Genomic DNA, 16,707 nt, shown 5'->3' with positions numbered 1-16,707 from the left:
TCAAAACATTAATTTTAGGCTCAAGATTCTGCCTGTTAAACTTACAGATCCAGCTTTAAATTATGGCTCTTGATTGAGGAGTTTTCCTTATTGGGTTTTTGTTTCACGCTTAAAATGTAGACCTAAGATTCAGCTCTAAAGTTGGAGATGAGATCTTAGCACCTCTGAAATTGAGATATCCACTTTGTGACAACAGGCTTTTATTATAGCTTGCTTTCTTGAGTACTCTGACTGCAACCATCATATCTCATTGAAAATTCTAAGCTGTTAATTCCTACCCTTTCATGAATTCCATCCAGTATTAGCTTTCCTTTGAATATACCTTTTATTCCATGGCTTATCATTTCAACCATTCTCTTATTAGTACCTTCAGTTCCCCTGGAAAATCTCAACCCTTGATAAACCTAATGAATTATCTAATTTCTACATTCAAGAAACTGAATATTGCTGAAGAAGTCATATAATCCATCATGTTCATATCACTGTAAATTCATGATCACTAACCTCGGATGGGCACTCAACACTGTCTTCCATCTTATATTTCTCTAGGTAGGTTAATCTCCATGCTCTACAGTGACTCTTAGCAACCTTTTCCGCTGTGGTCTTCATGCCCTGCCTCCCAGTCTTCAGGTGACAATTTTGCTTCAGAGCCACTGAGTAAGAATGGCCTCAGTTTCCCAATACCAGATTTACAGACATAAATCCCTCCCCATTCTTTCGTTTTTTTTCCTACACAGAAAATATATAACCCCCTTTCCAAGATACACTCTTTTGCTTTTTTGATAGAAATATGAACATATGTGTTAGCATTTCTCATCTTAAAATTAAAAAAAAAAACAAAAACAAAAACCCAAAACTCCTTTGACCCCACGTCTCTTTCAAAACAGCATTGTACTGGTGTTTATGTGTATGCATGCACACACACATGCATGGATGGTTAAGCTTTTCAAAAGGTTTTTATGTACTGACTCTCTCCTTCCTTCCTTTCCACTCTCTAATGGACATCATTCTAGCTTTTGTGTCCTATCACTGTTTTAAAACTTATATTGCTAAGGTATTAATTGATTTAATATTTGTCATTGCACCTAATTTTCAGTTCCTTTTAGCAATATTCAACAAAGTAAATGACTCTCTTCTTGAAAAACTAACTCTTCCCGTGGTGTAGGTGAACCATATGTCCCTTGTTTACCTCTTAATTTCTTTGGCTGCTCTTTTACAGTCTTTTTTTTGGCAGTGCTTTCTCCTCTGCTTGACACCTTAATGTTCCACAAGGTCTGCTTCTATTCTCAATTTATCCTCTTGTCCACATTTATATTTCTAGCTTAGATCTCTCTTCTTAGTTTTAGATTCATATATTCAAATACCTACTTGATCTCTCTTATATATCTGGAAAGCATTTCAACCTTAACATTTCACAATACAACTCGCTCCCTGCATCCTAGCCTGCTCCTTGTCTGGAATTTCCATCTGTGACATAATATTCAACCTATATGCTAAATCTGGGAGTTACTGTTGATTCCTTTCTTTCCTTTACTTCCTACTTCCTTTTTATCAGGAAGTCCTGTTAATTATATTTCCCAAATATTCTCTCTTTCTGTACTCTCACCATTCACTCTTCTAGACTCCTGATAACAGCCTTACTGATCTCAATTCTGTATGTCTCACAGCAACCAGAGTCATTTTCATAAAATGTTAAGTCAGGTCCTCTCATGCTACAGCTTAGGTCTTTTTGTGGATATCTGTTGCTTTTAAAATAAAATCCATACTCAATAGTGGACATAAATATCATGCAGTTTGGCCTTTGCCTGCTAGTTCAGCCTCCTTTACTTCGCTATAGACTATATTTCATTAGTATTTGCCTTTTTGAAATTCCTTGAACAAACCAAGTTTCAGGACCTTAGTACATACTGTCATTGATGCCTTTTCTAAAATCCCAATATAAATTATTTCTTTGACTGTTTCTTTAATGCCTCTCTCCTCTACTAAATATTGAGATCCAGGAAGACAAGGAACACTGCGAGCCATGGCATCCTTAACCTCTCACATATTGCCTAGTTAAGCATAAATAGTGAGTGGATGAATGGATGGACTGATGAAATTCTGATCTGTGACATCAGATGGTGATGAAAACTCATAGACAAATGTAGACTTATTTTCCCCCATGTAGTAGATGGTAACAGCATGTATATTTTAACTCTTCAGCAAGACCTCTGTACCTTCTTGATATCAAGAGCCTGCAAAAACTCAACACTGGCTAATTATTTATACTGGTAAGTAAAAATAAATTTTTCTTTATTTTCTTATGACTCTTTAGGACAATTTTTCCCCATGCTATAAATATAAAGACAGTTTAAAAGAAGATATGAATAGTCATCAAAAGCCTTGATACATTATTTAAATCTAACTGTATTCTTTGACAGTTGTGCTCATGGATATGCTTGTTACCACCATTGTTTTTCTTCTTTTTGTTAACTTTCCAGGAGCTCACTGGATAATGTAATGGCTTTTTTCAGTTTGATGAATGTTTTCCTTTTATGTTACTTAAGTAGTCTTAAAAGTCCTTCAGGAAGTGTGTATTTTCATGTTATTTCCAAAAGAATTGCAGTCAAGCAAAAACAGAAAGTAGGAATTTGAAGTTACCTTCCCATTTTATAGATGAGTAAACTGAGTCTGAGACACTGTGTAACTGAACTTTGTGCAGTCTGAACTAGGATTAGATCTTTTATCTAGCATTTTGTCATTTGCAACTGGTGACCTTTTCTCATTTGTATCTGTGAAATTACATAGGGCAAGTATAAATTACTCTGGATTATATATGAAACAGGTTTTCTGAGTGAGTAGAAGAAAAAAAGGAGAGAAAGTAAGGCATGGAGAAGCCGACTTCCTAAGACAGTTAATATGAAGCATGGCTCCCTTTTTCGTTCACAGTATTCTTAAGTGTAAAGGTCAAGTAACTTATGCCACAATGAGAAATATTTTGGTTCAGTAAAAGAAAGCACTAGGATAAAACCTAGATAAGAGAGACTTATCCTATTTTACAGGGTAGACAAACAGGCAGCTTGGTAAGCCCTACCTGAAAACTTCTTTCCATTTTAGAGAATACTTAAAACTAAATATCACTTTTTAAACTTCTTGACATGCTTTTATTAAAATGTAAAAATGATCTCTGATCTAATCTTACTAATCAATTTATTGCCTTAACTTAAATGGTATAAGTGAATAGATGTCTATTCTGAAAGCTCATTACTTTGAACACTAACGAGGCATTTTTACTTTTCGCAAAGAATTTATACAAAATATTATCTTGTTTTCAATTGGGTTTGGAGAACCTGTCCTTGGGTCAAGTCATACCTTCATTCAAAGATACTGGTATTCTAGATACTGTTCCTGTAGCCAAGAAATTGGAACACTCTTTCAACAGACACAAGTGTCCATTATTTACATAAAAATCTATTTAGTTTAAGCTTTATGGTTCTCTTTACAACAAAGAAAAATTACTATCAACAGTCTTAACCAAATTTGTCATTTCCCTTCTTTGCAACCTGCATTTTTTTTGTTGTTGTTGACCTCAGTAGTGGGAAGAAAAATAGTTCTGTGCTTTTACTTTAACAATGTAATATAGTATTCATAAAACTACAGTTCCTTCACATTAAATTTTAGTATATTGTTGAGAATATACACACAGAATATTTTGACTAATCATTCTTCACCATTTTGCCTTTGGAACATTTACTTAGAAATTCTCATAATACCAAATAGCTACTATTTCCTTTTAATGTCACCGATTACATCCTACTATTCTCTGTTATTCTGAATTCTTAAATGTATCTTCACTGGCTGAATGGAAAAATATTTCCTCATGAAAATTTAAGTAAATGTATGGGGTATGTTGCCACAGACCAGATTTCATTTTAAAAATTGAAATTAGTTTTGATAGAATCTTTCTCCTCTTATTTCAAGTAGGAAGTGTTTCAGATCATTCTGAAAGCAGCTAAACAGTAGAAAAGCTATGGAGCTCTTTCCAACAAGGCAGCAGTTACTGTTCAGGAGTACTTTGTTTTCTCCATAGATAATAAACCAAGTGCAGCCAAGCTCCCAATCTTATAAAAATTCTGTCAAACCTAAATTTGATTTGTGTTTTCCTACAATATCTCTGATTCATGGAAGCAATAGCGTGTGTTAAGTCTATTCAGTCTCTAAGGAGTAATTGTTTTTCCCATATTTACAGTCTGAATATTGCATATACAGAAATACTCATGGGGGAAAAACTATATGGACTCGTAACTTTGGGAGGCACTACTGCTTTTAGGATTGTAGGGTGATGATATGGGAAATAATTTCAAATAATTGGTTTAAAATGATCATTTTCTTCCTTTGAACATGAAGAGAATAGTATAAAATATTAATCAAATGTAAGAATTTAAATGGCTCTCACAGCTTATTCTATTGCATCAAATGTATTCAAGTATAAATTTTAATTTATAGTGTTAATTCTTTTTGAACATTTTGAATTTCATTTTTCATTTGTTGTTCCATTTCCAGTGATTTAAAAAGGATTCCTACTGTAGCTATCCCTAGGGGCTATAGTAGTGCAGACAGTCCTTTTAAAATGAATAGTGTCAACCTTTTAAGCCACAGAGGGGAGTTATAGTCTCCAGTCTGTAAAGTGTTGGGCATCAGGATCTATAAATCATTCCATTTTTTATTTTTATAGCCATTCCAGCATGTTGAAATTTGAAGCAAACTTTGGATGCTTTGACATATGTGTATATTTTCTCTTTTTTTAATAACTTTTAAAATCTTTGAAGGTAATAAAGGTTATTTACCCCACAAAACAAAATTGCCAGGGATCATGTTAGCCCAGTGATGTCATCTTATGATGGATATCCTGGACAATTTAGTCTGCATTTTTACTTTAAGATGACTACCTTCAAGTTCTTAGAGTGCTTTGTAGAATCTAGCTTATAGGTGTGAACAGAGAACTGAGAAACAATTCACATTTATGTCTTCTAGTCTGATCTAACCTTGTCCTTCATATTTGCAGATGACACTGTTACTGTTTTTAGATGGACTTGTTTTCATAGCAAAACTTTGGCTTGAATGTTTGAGAGATGTTTGATAGCTGACCCTTATTATTAGCATCAACTATATATATATATATATATATATATATATATATATATATATATCCTTAATCACAGGAAATTGCTTTGGCTATTATAGACCATAACACAGCAATGAAGCATGTGTATTGTGGTCATCTGTATTATTCATTTAAAAATCAGTTTTCATCTGCATGTTTTCTAAAACACATGGGAAAAGATAATATACTAAGGTGATGGAGACAAAGACTTTAATGGAGAGAAGGATGTAGACTGAGTTTCAATAAGACCATATTGACAGTTTTGCAGTTTAGAACCACTCTCTGAGATTCTTAGGTAAAGCCCTGAAATGACCAGACATCCTATAATCTTGTAAATAGGAAGTATCAGCTTATTTCTTATCCCCTCTTAACTCATTCTATAGAACAGTGCTGCCCTGTAGAACTTTCTGTGATGATAAAAATGTTCTTCCATGCTGCACATGTGGCTCCTGAGAACTTGAAATGTAGCTAGTGTGACAAAAGAAATGAATTTTTAATTTTATTTAATTAAAATTTGAATTTAAATAACCATACATGTCTAGTGGCTACTCTGTTGGTCAGTGCAGCTCTGGAAGGCATTTATTCTTTTTTTTTTAACAGCTTTATTCACACATCATACAATCCATCCAAAGTGTACAATCAGTGGTTCTTGGTATAGTCACAGAATTGTGCTTTCATCACCACAGTCAACTTGAGAACATTTTCATTGCTCCAAAAAGAAAAATCGCATACCTCTTAACATGCCTCGATTTTGAGGCATGTAAGAAGTATGGGATTATTTCACATTGGTATGGCACCTTTGTTACCAATGATGAAAGAGTATTATAATATTACTATTAACTGTAGTCCATAGTTTGCATTAGCTGTATTTTTCCCCGTATACCACCCTATTATTAACACCTTGTAATGGTGATGTATATTTGTTCTAGTTCATAGAGGAACATTCTTCTCTTTGTACTATTGACTACAGTCATCCACAAAAGGGTTCACTGTTATACAGTCCCATGTTTTATCCTCTAGCTTTCTGTAACATACATGATGCTAAACTTTCCTTTTCAACCACAGTAACACCCATAATTTAGTGCTGTTAATTACACTCACAATGTGTGACGAATACTCCTATCCATTTCTAAACATTTACAATCAACCATATTAAAAATTCTGCATAAATTAAGCATCAGCTCCTGATTCTCTACCCTCATTCCATCTCCTGGTAACCTCTAGTCTAGATTTTAACTCCATGAGATTGCTTATTATATTTAGTTCGTATTAGTGAGACCATATGATATTTGTCCTTTTGTGTCTGACTTATTGCACTCAGCATAATGTTCTTGTAGCATGCATCAGGATTTCATTCCTTCTTACAGCTGAAATAATCTTCCATTGTATATATACACCACATTTTGTTTATTCATTCAGCAGCTTATGAACACTTGGGTTGTTTCCATCGTTTGACAATTGTGAATAATGCCCTTGTGTACATCAGCGTGTAAAAAAATGCCTGTTCACATCCCTGCTTTCAATATTTTTGAGTATATACCTAAGTGGTGGGAGTTCTATACTTACCTTCCTGAGGAACTGCCAAACTGTCTTCCACAGCAGCTGCACAATTCTACATTCACACCAGCAGTGAATAAGTGTTTCTATTTGTGCAACACTTGTAGTTTTCTGTTTGTTTAGTAATGGCCATTCTAGTAGGTGTGAAATGATATTTCATTGCGGTTTTGATTCCTGTAGTAGCTAGTGATGTTGAGCATCTTTTCATGTACTTTTTAGCCTTTTGTATTTCCTCTTTTGAAAAGTGTTTATTCACATCTTTTGCCCATTTTTAAATTGAGTTTTGGTCTTTTTATTGTTGAGTTGTAGGATTTCTTTATATATTCTGGATATTAAACCTTTATCAGATATGTGGTTTCCAAATATTTTCTCCCATTGAGTAGACTGCCTTTTCATCTTCTTGACAAAGTCCTTTGAAGCACAGAAGCATTTAATTTTGAGGAAGTATCATTTGTCTATTTTTTCTTTCATTGTTTGTGCTTTGGGTGTAACATCTGAGAAACTAACACCTACCACAAGATTTTGAAAATAGAAAGCATTCATTCTTGATTCCTCGATTCAGCAGTGCATTTTTGGTTTAGAACTCTTGTTGGTAGCATGATATCTTGGATATTGTGTCATGGTTCAATGCCTCATACCAACAGAAAATTATGGGTTAGTCAACTCTAGGGACTACTAGAACATGTTATTATCGTGGTAAAGCATTGCACTGAGGAACAGAGATGGGGAGGCTCTTTAATCTTAGAACACTTCTCTCTGTATGGTTTTGTGAGGGGAATAGCCTGTAAAGGGAGCTGAGACTTAAAGATGTGTAACAGTGACAAGCAAGGGAACGTCAGATCTAATTTCTTTGAGAGTATATGCCAGAGAATGTCAGAGAAGGAAGAAGTTGTTAGGGTCTAAGAAAGTTTCCTAGAAGAAATAGAGTGTCACCTATGTTTTGAAGTATGGGTAGAATGTGGTAAGATAAAGAGACGTGGAAAGTATTTCTGGTCAATACTGCAACATTGGCAGAAGCACAAAGTGAGTGCTTATGAGGGTTGCTTAGGGCCAGAAGTTTGGACTAGCCTCTTGGGGCCTGAGAAGCGGTTATAAAATAGTATAAAAGAGGGAACCATTGGCATTTTTGTTAATGTAGGTGGGGAGAGACAAGGGTAATTTAAAGACAAATTGAATTGTGCATTAAGGGTTTCTTTTTAGAACTAGAAAGGCCAGATAAGGGGTGTCTGCGTCTTTATTCTGTATAGGACTGGAGAGTACAGAACCATGTTAAGAGACATTTTATAGGAAAAAATCAACAGGGTCTCTTGAGTGAAATAGGTTTTGAGTGCAGGGGAATGTGAGCTAAGGTTGGCTCTAGATGCACAGGCCACAAATTAATGACAGCCCATAAAAATTCTGTTTTAGGAGCACAGTATTTTTTAAAAATGCTTTTAGTTAGGGCTTGCATTCTCTGCTTTGGCTACTGCCCAATCTTTTCCTCTTTACTCACATTCAAGTGATTCAAACATTTGTTTCACCTCCCTGTGTTTTTTTTTTTTTTTTTTTTTTTTGTGAGATATATTCACACACCATATAATCCATCCAAAGTATGCAGTCAGTGGCTCACAGTATCGTATATTTGTGCATTTATCACCACAATTTTAGAACTTTTTCATTACTCCCCCCAAAATTAAAAAAAAAAAATTAAAAATAATTTAAAAATAATAAAAAAAACCCACTAAATCTTCCCATACCCCTTATCCCCTCCTATTACTTATGTATTTTTTTGTCTGTTTTAGTTTGCTAATGCTGCAGAATGCAAAACGCCAGAGATGGATAGGCTTTTATAAAACGGGGGTTTATTTCACTACACAGTTACAGTCTTAAGGCCACAAAGCGTCCAAGGTAACACCTCAGCAATCGGGTACCTTCACTGGAGGATGGCCAATGGCATCTGGAAAACCTCTGTTAGCTGGGAAGGCAGCCGGCGTCTGCTCCAAAGCTCCAGCCTCAAAACGGCTTTCTCCCAGGACGTTCCTCTCTAGCAAGTTTGCTCCTCTTCAAAACATCACTCCCAGCTGCACTCTCTTCCTCTTTGAGTCAGCTCATTTATATAGCTCCACCGATCAAGGCCCACCCCGAATGGGTGGGGCCACACCTCCATGGGAACATCTCATCAAAATTATCTCCCACAGCTGGGTGGGGCACATTCCAAGCAAATCCAACCAGCACCAAAACTTCTGCCCCACACAAGACTACAAAGATAATGGCATTTGGGGGACACAATACATTCAAACTGGCACATTCCACCCCCTGGAACCCAAAATGACATTATCTTTCCAAATACAAAACAAATTCATTTCATCACAATATCACAAAAACTTAATCATTTCAGTAACAAAAGTTAAGTACAAAATCCCATCAAAATCAATTTAGGCTTGGTTAGTCCTAAGGCATAATTCCCCTCTAGCTGTGGATCTGTGAACCTAGAACAAGTTATGTGCTTCCAATATACAAAGGAGAGACATTCATAGGATGAACATTTCCATTGCCATAAGGAGAAACAGTAAGGAAAACAGGGTTCCTAAAACCCACAGGACAAAGTCCATTAGATTTCAAAGTCCGAGAGTCATTTACAGAACAATGTTGCATCCTTGGGGCTTGAGACAGCGGGAGCCTAACCCTTCCCAAGGGCCTTTTTGGCAGCTGTTTCTTCTCCAAATGCTTGGGTGAGTGCTCCAACATTTCCACACATTGGGGAGACCACCTTCTCGGCTCCACCCTCCTCAAACCTCAGGGCAGCTCCCAGATTCCCTTCCATCTCCGGGGCACACGCTCAACCCCTTCAGAACAGTGTGGTGGCAGCCAGGCTCTCCCCAATTCCCTGGAAATGTGCTTCACCCTCTTTGGGACCTGAGGTGGCAAAACTCTTCCAGAGCATCGAGGAGGAAAGCCCGCCCTCGACCTCCAGGGCAAACTCACCCTTTCCATGCATGTGGGCTGCTCCGCTCTCCCAGCCCGAGACCTCCTGACTCCAGACCTCAACCTCCATGGCTCTGTCTTTGAAGAGATTTTTCCTTTAATTTTTTCCTTGTCTGTCTCCTCCAGTCCAGACCGGCAATGGCTCTGTCTATAAAGATCTCGCAAAAATTCTGTTGGCTTTGCATGAAGCATGCAGGGGTCAAAGCCATCAGACAATAGGACTTTCCACAAATCCTTTCTGCTTAATTCCTTTTCCAATCTTGGCTTGTACTGAAATGGCGGCTGGGTTCCATGTTTGGTTCCATCCTCACGTTGGGCTGTAGCTTCTGGGATTCCACCCCCTGGAAGCCTGTACTTTTCCAAGCCATCAACTTCTGGTTTCTTTGAACCCAAGAGTTCAGTTCTAAGTTTATCTCTCTCTGCTCACATTTTACTATAAGCTGCAAGGAGAAGCCAGGATACGTCCTCCACACGTAGTCTGGAGATCTCCTCAGCTAAGTATTCCAGGTTGTTGCTTCCAGATTCTTCCTTCCATCTGACACCAGGACTCAATTTTGCCAAATTCTGTGCCACTTTAAAACAAGGATCACCTTTCTTCCAGTTTGCAACAACACATTCATCATTTCTGCTCAAGTCCTCATCAGAAGTATCTTTAAAGTCCATATTTCCACAAACAGTCTCTTTAAAGCAGTTTTGGCCTTTTCTATCAAGCTCCTCACAACTCTTCCAGAAACTCCTCCTTATCCATTTAAAAAGCCGTTCCAACATGTTTGGTATCTGCAAACTCAGCAGCAAAAGCACCCCACTCCTGGTACCAAAATCTGTTTTAGTTTGCTAATGCTGCAGAATGCAAAACGCCAGAGATGGATAGGCTTTTATAAAACGGGGGTTTATTTCACTACACAGTTACAGTCTTAAGGCCACAAAGCGTCCAAGGTAACACCTCAGCAATCGGGTACCTTCACCGGAGGATGGCCAATGGCATCTGGAAAACCTCTGTTAGCTGGGAAGGCAGCCGGCGTCTGCTCCAAAGCTCCGGCCTCAAAACGGCTTTCTCCCAGGACGTTCCTCTCTAGCAAGCTTGCTCCTCTTCAAAACATCACTCCCAGCTGCACTCTCTTCCTCTTTGAGTCAGCTCATTTATATAGCTCCACTGATCAAGGCCCACCCCAAATGGGTGGGGCCACACCTCCATGGGAACATCTCATCAAAATTATCTCCCACAGCTGGGTGGGGCACAGTCCAAGCAAATCCAACCAGCACCAAAACTTCTGCCCCACACAAGACTACAAAGATAATGGCATTTGGGGGACACAGTACATTCAAACTGGCACATTACTCATCTGCCCATATAGTGGATCCAGGAGTGTCAGTCACAAGGTTTTCACAATCACACGAGTCACACAATAAAGCTATATAAGTTATACAATCGTCATCAAGAATCAAGGCTACTGTATTACAGTTCAACAGTTTCAGATATTTACTTCTAGCTATTCTAGTATACTAGAAACCAAAAAGGAATATCTATTTAATGCATAAGAATAACCTCCAGAATGATTTCTTGACTCTATTTGAAATCTCTTAGCCACTGCAACTTTATTTTGTTCCATTTCTTTTCCCCCTTTTGGTCAAGAAGGCATTGTCAATACCACAGTGCCAGGGCCAGGTTCATCCCTGGGAGTCATGTCCCACGTAGTGCGTGGGGTAACCTCCCTGACTTTTGAGAGACCTTGAGTTTGCAAACCCTGCCACATGCCTGGAATATTGATAGCTCCTTCAGTGGAAATAGAAAAATATCCTACTTATAGTGTGATAAGTTCACTTTTAAATGTCTTCATTTAAAGATAAAAACAGTATCATGAAAAGGGGGTCTCCTGTGCTTGAACATTAGGATAGATAAATGTGAAGACAGGCCCTTAGACTTTACTTGTTAAGCAAGGGATATATATTCATATTTGGGAATATGAACATTGAGATAATGGTTAAAGTCATGAGATTCGAGTCATTCATTCAACAGTAATATATTGGACACGTACTAGTGAGCCAGGCATGGAAGTGCTGAGGCTATACTGGTGAACAAGACAGGTGTTCTCATAAAGTTTACCTCCTAGAGGGCTGAAATTCTTTCCCAGGAATAGTATAAAGGAAGTAGTATAAAGCACAATAATAAGTGACCATGCCTTGAGATTTGATAAATGCTTTCAGTTAAGGGGGTTTTAAAATTTCACATGGTTTACAAAGATAGTGTCAGAATAAGCTTAGGGTAACAACAAGAACTCTGGACTGGGAGTCTAAAGTCCTGGAATCTAATTTCACCTCTACCATTGGTTAATTGTGCCACCCTGGGCAAGACACATTAAATCAAGCAAGTTGCTCTAGATTGGTATTTTTCAAACTGCACATCATGATCCACTGAAATCAATTTAAAGGTTTATGGCTAGCATCTGTTATTTAAAGAAAAATAGAGTAGCAAATATTACCACACTTTTCATAGTGTAAGGGTATTGCTTTGTGAATTTTTTTCAATTTCATTCATATATGTACACACATATGCCTGTGTTTACTAACTTGTGATACATTTAATATGGTTCGTTCCCATCAGAAAATTTAGAAACACCTACGATCTAATGTACATTGATGTGTGTATGATTTTGTAATTATTCGAGCAGTTTAGGTTTAAGCAAATGTTGAAAATTTATTTAACACTCTAAAATCACAGTTTTATGAGAGACAGGTTGAGGATTAAATATGGATTTTTGAAAGAAATGGGAAAATTGGGTGGAAAAGGAAAAAATCAATATAAAATAATATTAATTTTGCAGAAGTATATTTAATGAGAAGTAGCTTCAGAGAGGTTTTCAAAATCAGAGTCTTATGTATTACCAAAATATTACAAAGATGATGGAAACATTAGTTCTTGTTCTTGAGTTACTTGGTAGATATGTGATTTTAAGATCTCTAAGGATGTTAATGCTCTGTCTTCCTCAAACAGTATTAGGAGAAAAGGCTTGTTTTGATGGCAAAATTTATAGGAGATTTTAAATATTGTACAAATTTAAGGCATTACTATTATTAATTTACCTTAATTGATGGCTGTATATGTCACTTTTTAGCTTTTCACTTTTGAAAGAGTGGTGATAAAATGTATTTTGATTATGCCCATCAGTTATTTTTGCAAACGTGAATGGGTTTTAATGAAGGGTATAAATATTTACAAAATGCTGAGTTTCATTTCATATCATGTGAACAACATAAACATATTTTTAAGGTATGTGATAGTGGAATGTGAAGATCAAGATACTCAGCAGAGAGATCCAAAGACCCATGAGATGTACTTGAATGTAATGAGAAGATTCAGCCAAGCATTGTTGAAGGTAACCAATTTCCAGGGTTGCAAACTGTATTGCATGGGCCAAATCTGGCCTGTTGGCTGTATTTGACATCCCACAAGCTAAGAATGGCCTTTTTATTTTAATATGGTTGCAAAAAATAAAAAAGAACAATACTACTTTGTGAATCATGAACATTGTGTGAAATTCATATTTCAGTATTGATAAATAAAATTATATTGGAACATAGCCATGCAGTCTGTGGTTGCTTTTGCACTACAATAGCGTTTGAATAGATGGAGTGGAGACTGTATGACCAACAAAGCTGAAGTTTACTCTTTGGCCCTTTACAGAAAGTTTGCTTACCCCTGATTTAATGATATAAATGTATACATCGAACAAAAGAAAGCAAGGTTTTCCTTTTTGGTTCCCTTTTCTCTGTTTTCTATTTTTCTTATCAAGACTAAGTACATTCCAAGAAATTGGCAATGGTCATAGTGCAGATACTTTCATATAAGTAATATTTTTGCTTCTTAAACAGCTTTTAGAGACGTATAAGGCCATCCCCCCCAAGTTGTTCTTAAAGCAACTTCACAGTTCAGCCAGTAGAGGGTGCAGATGCAGGGAAAAGAAACTTTTCACAACACTTATCTGTGACTTTGCTACGGAAATATTTTACTGTATAGCATCTTTTATCTGTTATTTCATGTTCTAAAAATTTAACATCTTATTGAACACCTTGAGACTAAGCTTTTATGTAGTCCTCAGAGCTTCTCTACATAAAGCTGATTGGCAAGTAAGCCCATGGTTCTCTCAGTTCTGCCATTTACAGCCTTTGTCAACCCATGAAGACATTTTTTCTCTGCACTTCAATTTCCTCATCTTTGAAATAGTGGTGATAATATTAGCCCAGCCACCCTTAGCAGGGTTGTTGGGAAGATTAAATGAAAAAATGTTTTTATAATAATTTATGAATTAGGAATCACTATGTAAGACTTAAGAGCATTTAATTTTTATGACTGACATTTTACTAAACACATATTATGTTGCTCTTTGAGTACTTTCTTTTTTTTATTTTCTTTTTAATTTTTTTAATTTTTAATTCCTTTAGGATAGTATCTTTCTGCCATGTGCCCAGCACATTTCTGAAGCCACTGTAGGCTTTCAGATATTTACTGAATCAATGAATGAATGCATGATGGCTGAATGCATTCTATCTTTTCACATGCTTGTATGTGGATAAAAGTGCTATTTTGGGTAGACCAAAATAATTGAAGGCTTAGATAATTTTTAGTTTTGGAAGGGTTGACAGTGTTTAAGATAGCAAATTTCTTGTTATCTTGGAATTAAGATAATCTTTTTCAGTTTCACCTTGTATTGAAGTTTATAGCCATTAGAAGAAAAAATGAGGATCTATGTAAAATCTTGATCATTATATTACAGAGAACTAATTTTCCTTTCCTTTGATTCCCATCAGGGTGATAAGTCTGTCAGAGTTATGCGTTCTTTGCTGGCTGCACAGCAAACATTTGTAGATCGGCTAGTACATCTAATGAAGGCAGTGCAACGTGAAAGTGGAAATCGTAAGAAAAAGGTAAACCCATGGGCTTTCTTCTATATATGACTAATGATGTCTTGGCATCATTAAATACTGAAATTTGGCTACTCTGTCTTTGGGTTGGTATTTATTGTGAAATTCTGATCATATAAAAAGCCATAATTATCTATGGAATCTGAGCTTTACATACATTGCTTTGTTTAATCCTCAAACAACCCTATAAGCTAGTTACTGTTACTCAATCTCTTTATGCCTTCTTTTCCTTATAGTAGAGGTTATATCCAAGGTCACACAGCTAGTAAGTGTTAGAGCTGGGATTTGTACCCAGGCATCCTGGCTCCAGGGTCCATATTCTTATCTACAATGCTTGACTGGCTGGCGTTGTAGAATCTTGGTATCTTAGAATATAATCTATTTGATATGGAAAGGATCTCTAGAATTCTTCTGAGGAAACAAAGGTCCAGAGTGACTTTCCCAGGGTTTCAGAGCTGGTTGTTAGTAAGCATGCTGGCTGTGTATCTATTCTCCTGGCCAATACACTGATCTTTCTCCCAACTGTGAGGCTTCTCTTCAATAGGTAGAAGAGATAAGTAACCAATCCTCCTCTGTCTTTTTTTTTGGTCAGTAGCCTAAATGATAGGAAGGATTCACTTACCGTCTTCTCTTTACCTAATCCCATTAGATAATAGGCAGATCTTTCTTTATGATCTCGTAAAACAACACAATACATTTTCTGTTACTCCTATTCTCCAGGCTTGTGAGAGAAAGGTGGAGACAGAAAAGATGAAGGATGGAGTCAGGAGTTCAAAGGCAGGAGATCAGGTATAAATAGAGATACCAGCAGAGATCTGTACAAGGTATAATTTCCATAAGACTAAGGAGGAACATGTATTTATTGAGTTGGAATTTTCTTTGTTGTTAAGAAGAATCACGAACCATAAAGAAATAAATCCCTATTGCTAGTCCCCCTGCAGCACCTTTCCTCAGAGAGTGCCTGTGTGAAAAGTAATGTGACCCCAAATCCCCACCAGCATGGGGAGTGTATTTTTACTTTACTGTAATTTGAGAAGTTAAAGACTTACAGAAAGATCATGTACAAAATACCAAGTCCCATGTATCTGAAACCATTTTTAACATTTTGCATTAGTGTGTTACCCTTGTTAAAACTGATCAGAGCATATTACTATAATGTGCTGTTAGTGATAGTACATAGTTTATATTAGAGTTCACTGTTGGTGTTGTTCAGTCATATGTACCACCAAAAACATATACTACCTAACATTTCCCCTTTTAGCCACATTTCAGATATATAATTTAGTGGTGTTAATTACATTCACAATGTTGTGTTATCATCACCACTATACATTAATTACCATATATTTTCCATCACCCCAAACCAAAACTCTGTACCAATTAATAAAGTACCTCCCCATTCCTATCTCTATCCTGGCCCCTGGTAACTTTTTTCTAGTTTCTGACTCTATGACTTTGTTTATTCTAACTATTTCATATCAGTGAGATCATACAGTATCTTTCTTTTGTGTCTGACTTATTTCATTCAACAAGATGTCTTCAGGATTCATCCACATTGTTGCATGGATCAGAACTGCCTCCCTTTTCATGGCTAAATAATATTCCATTGCATGTATATACCACATTTTATTCATTCATCTGTTGATGGACACTTGGGTTTCTTCCATTTTTTTGTGAATAATGCCGCTGTGAGCATTGGCATGCAAATCTCTATTCAATTCTTTGATTTATATGTCTAAAAGGGGGATTGCTGGCTCATATAGTAATTTTGTATTTAACATTATGCATAACTGCCAAACAGTTTTCCCCAGCTGCTGCACAATTTTACATTGTTAGCAAAATGAATGAGTGTTCCTGTTCTTCCATACCATCCCCAACACTTGTTATTTTCTGTTTTGTAAATAGTAGCCATTAGAGTGGGTGGTGAAATGGTATCTTGTGGTTTTCATTTGTATTTCCCTAAAGACTAATGATGTTGAGCATCTTTTCATGACCATTTGTGTATCTTCTTTGGAGAAATATCTATTCAAGTCTTGCTCATTTTACAATTAGGTTGTTGCTTTTTGGTTGTTGAAGGATTTCTTAATATCTTCTAGATATACACCCCTCTCAGATAGATGGTT

At 36.5% G+C, this 16,707-nt stretch overlaps 1 protein-coding gene across 3 annotated transcripts in view; it reads left to right on the top strand.

The window, feature by feature from the left end:
- The window catches only part of PIK3C3 (phosphatidylinositol 3-kinase catalytic subunit type 3), a 200,428-nt gene that overhangs the window by 108,444 nt on the left and 75,277 nt on the right, over positions 1–16,707 (top strand). For all 3 annotated transcript variants that reach the window (XM_037805813.1, XM_037805812.1, XM_037805814.1), the window contains exons 13-15: positions 2,203–2,270; positions 12,933–13,038; positions 14,471–14,587. In XM_037805813.1, coding sequence (XP_037661741.1) covers positions 2,203–2,270; positions 12,933–13,038; positions 14,471–14,587 — 291 coding nt within the window. The remainder of the gene's footprint in view (positions 1–2,202; positions 2,271–12,932; positions 13,039–14,470; positions 14,588–16,707) is intronic.

The sequence above is a fragment of the Choloepus didactylus genome, chromosome 16 (genome assembly GCF_015220235.1).
Source record: "Choloepus didactylus isolate mChoDid1 chromosome 16, mChoDid1.pri, whole genome shotgun sequence".
In the NCBI taxonomy this organism is placed as follows: domain Eukaryota; kingdom Metazoa; phylum Chordata; class Mammalia; order Pilosa; family Megalonychidae; genus Choloepus; species Choloepus didactylus.
Note: the sequence above shows the minus strand (reverse complement) of the source record. Positions and strands in the feature narration are given on the sequence as shown.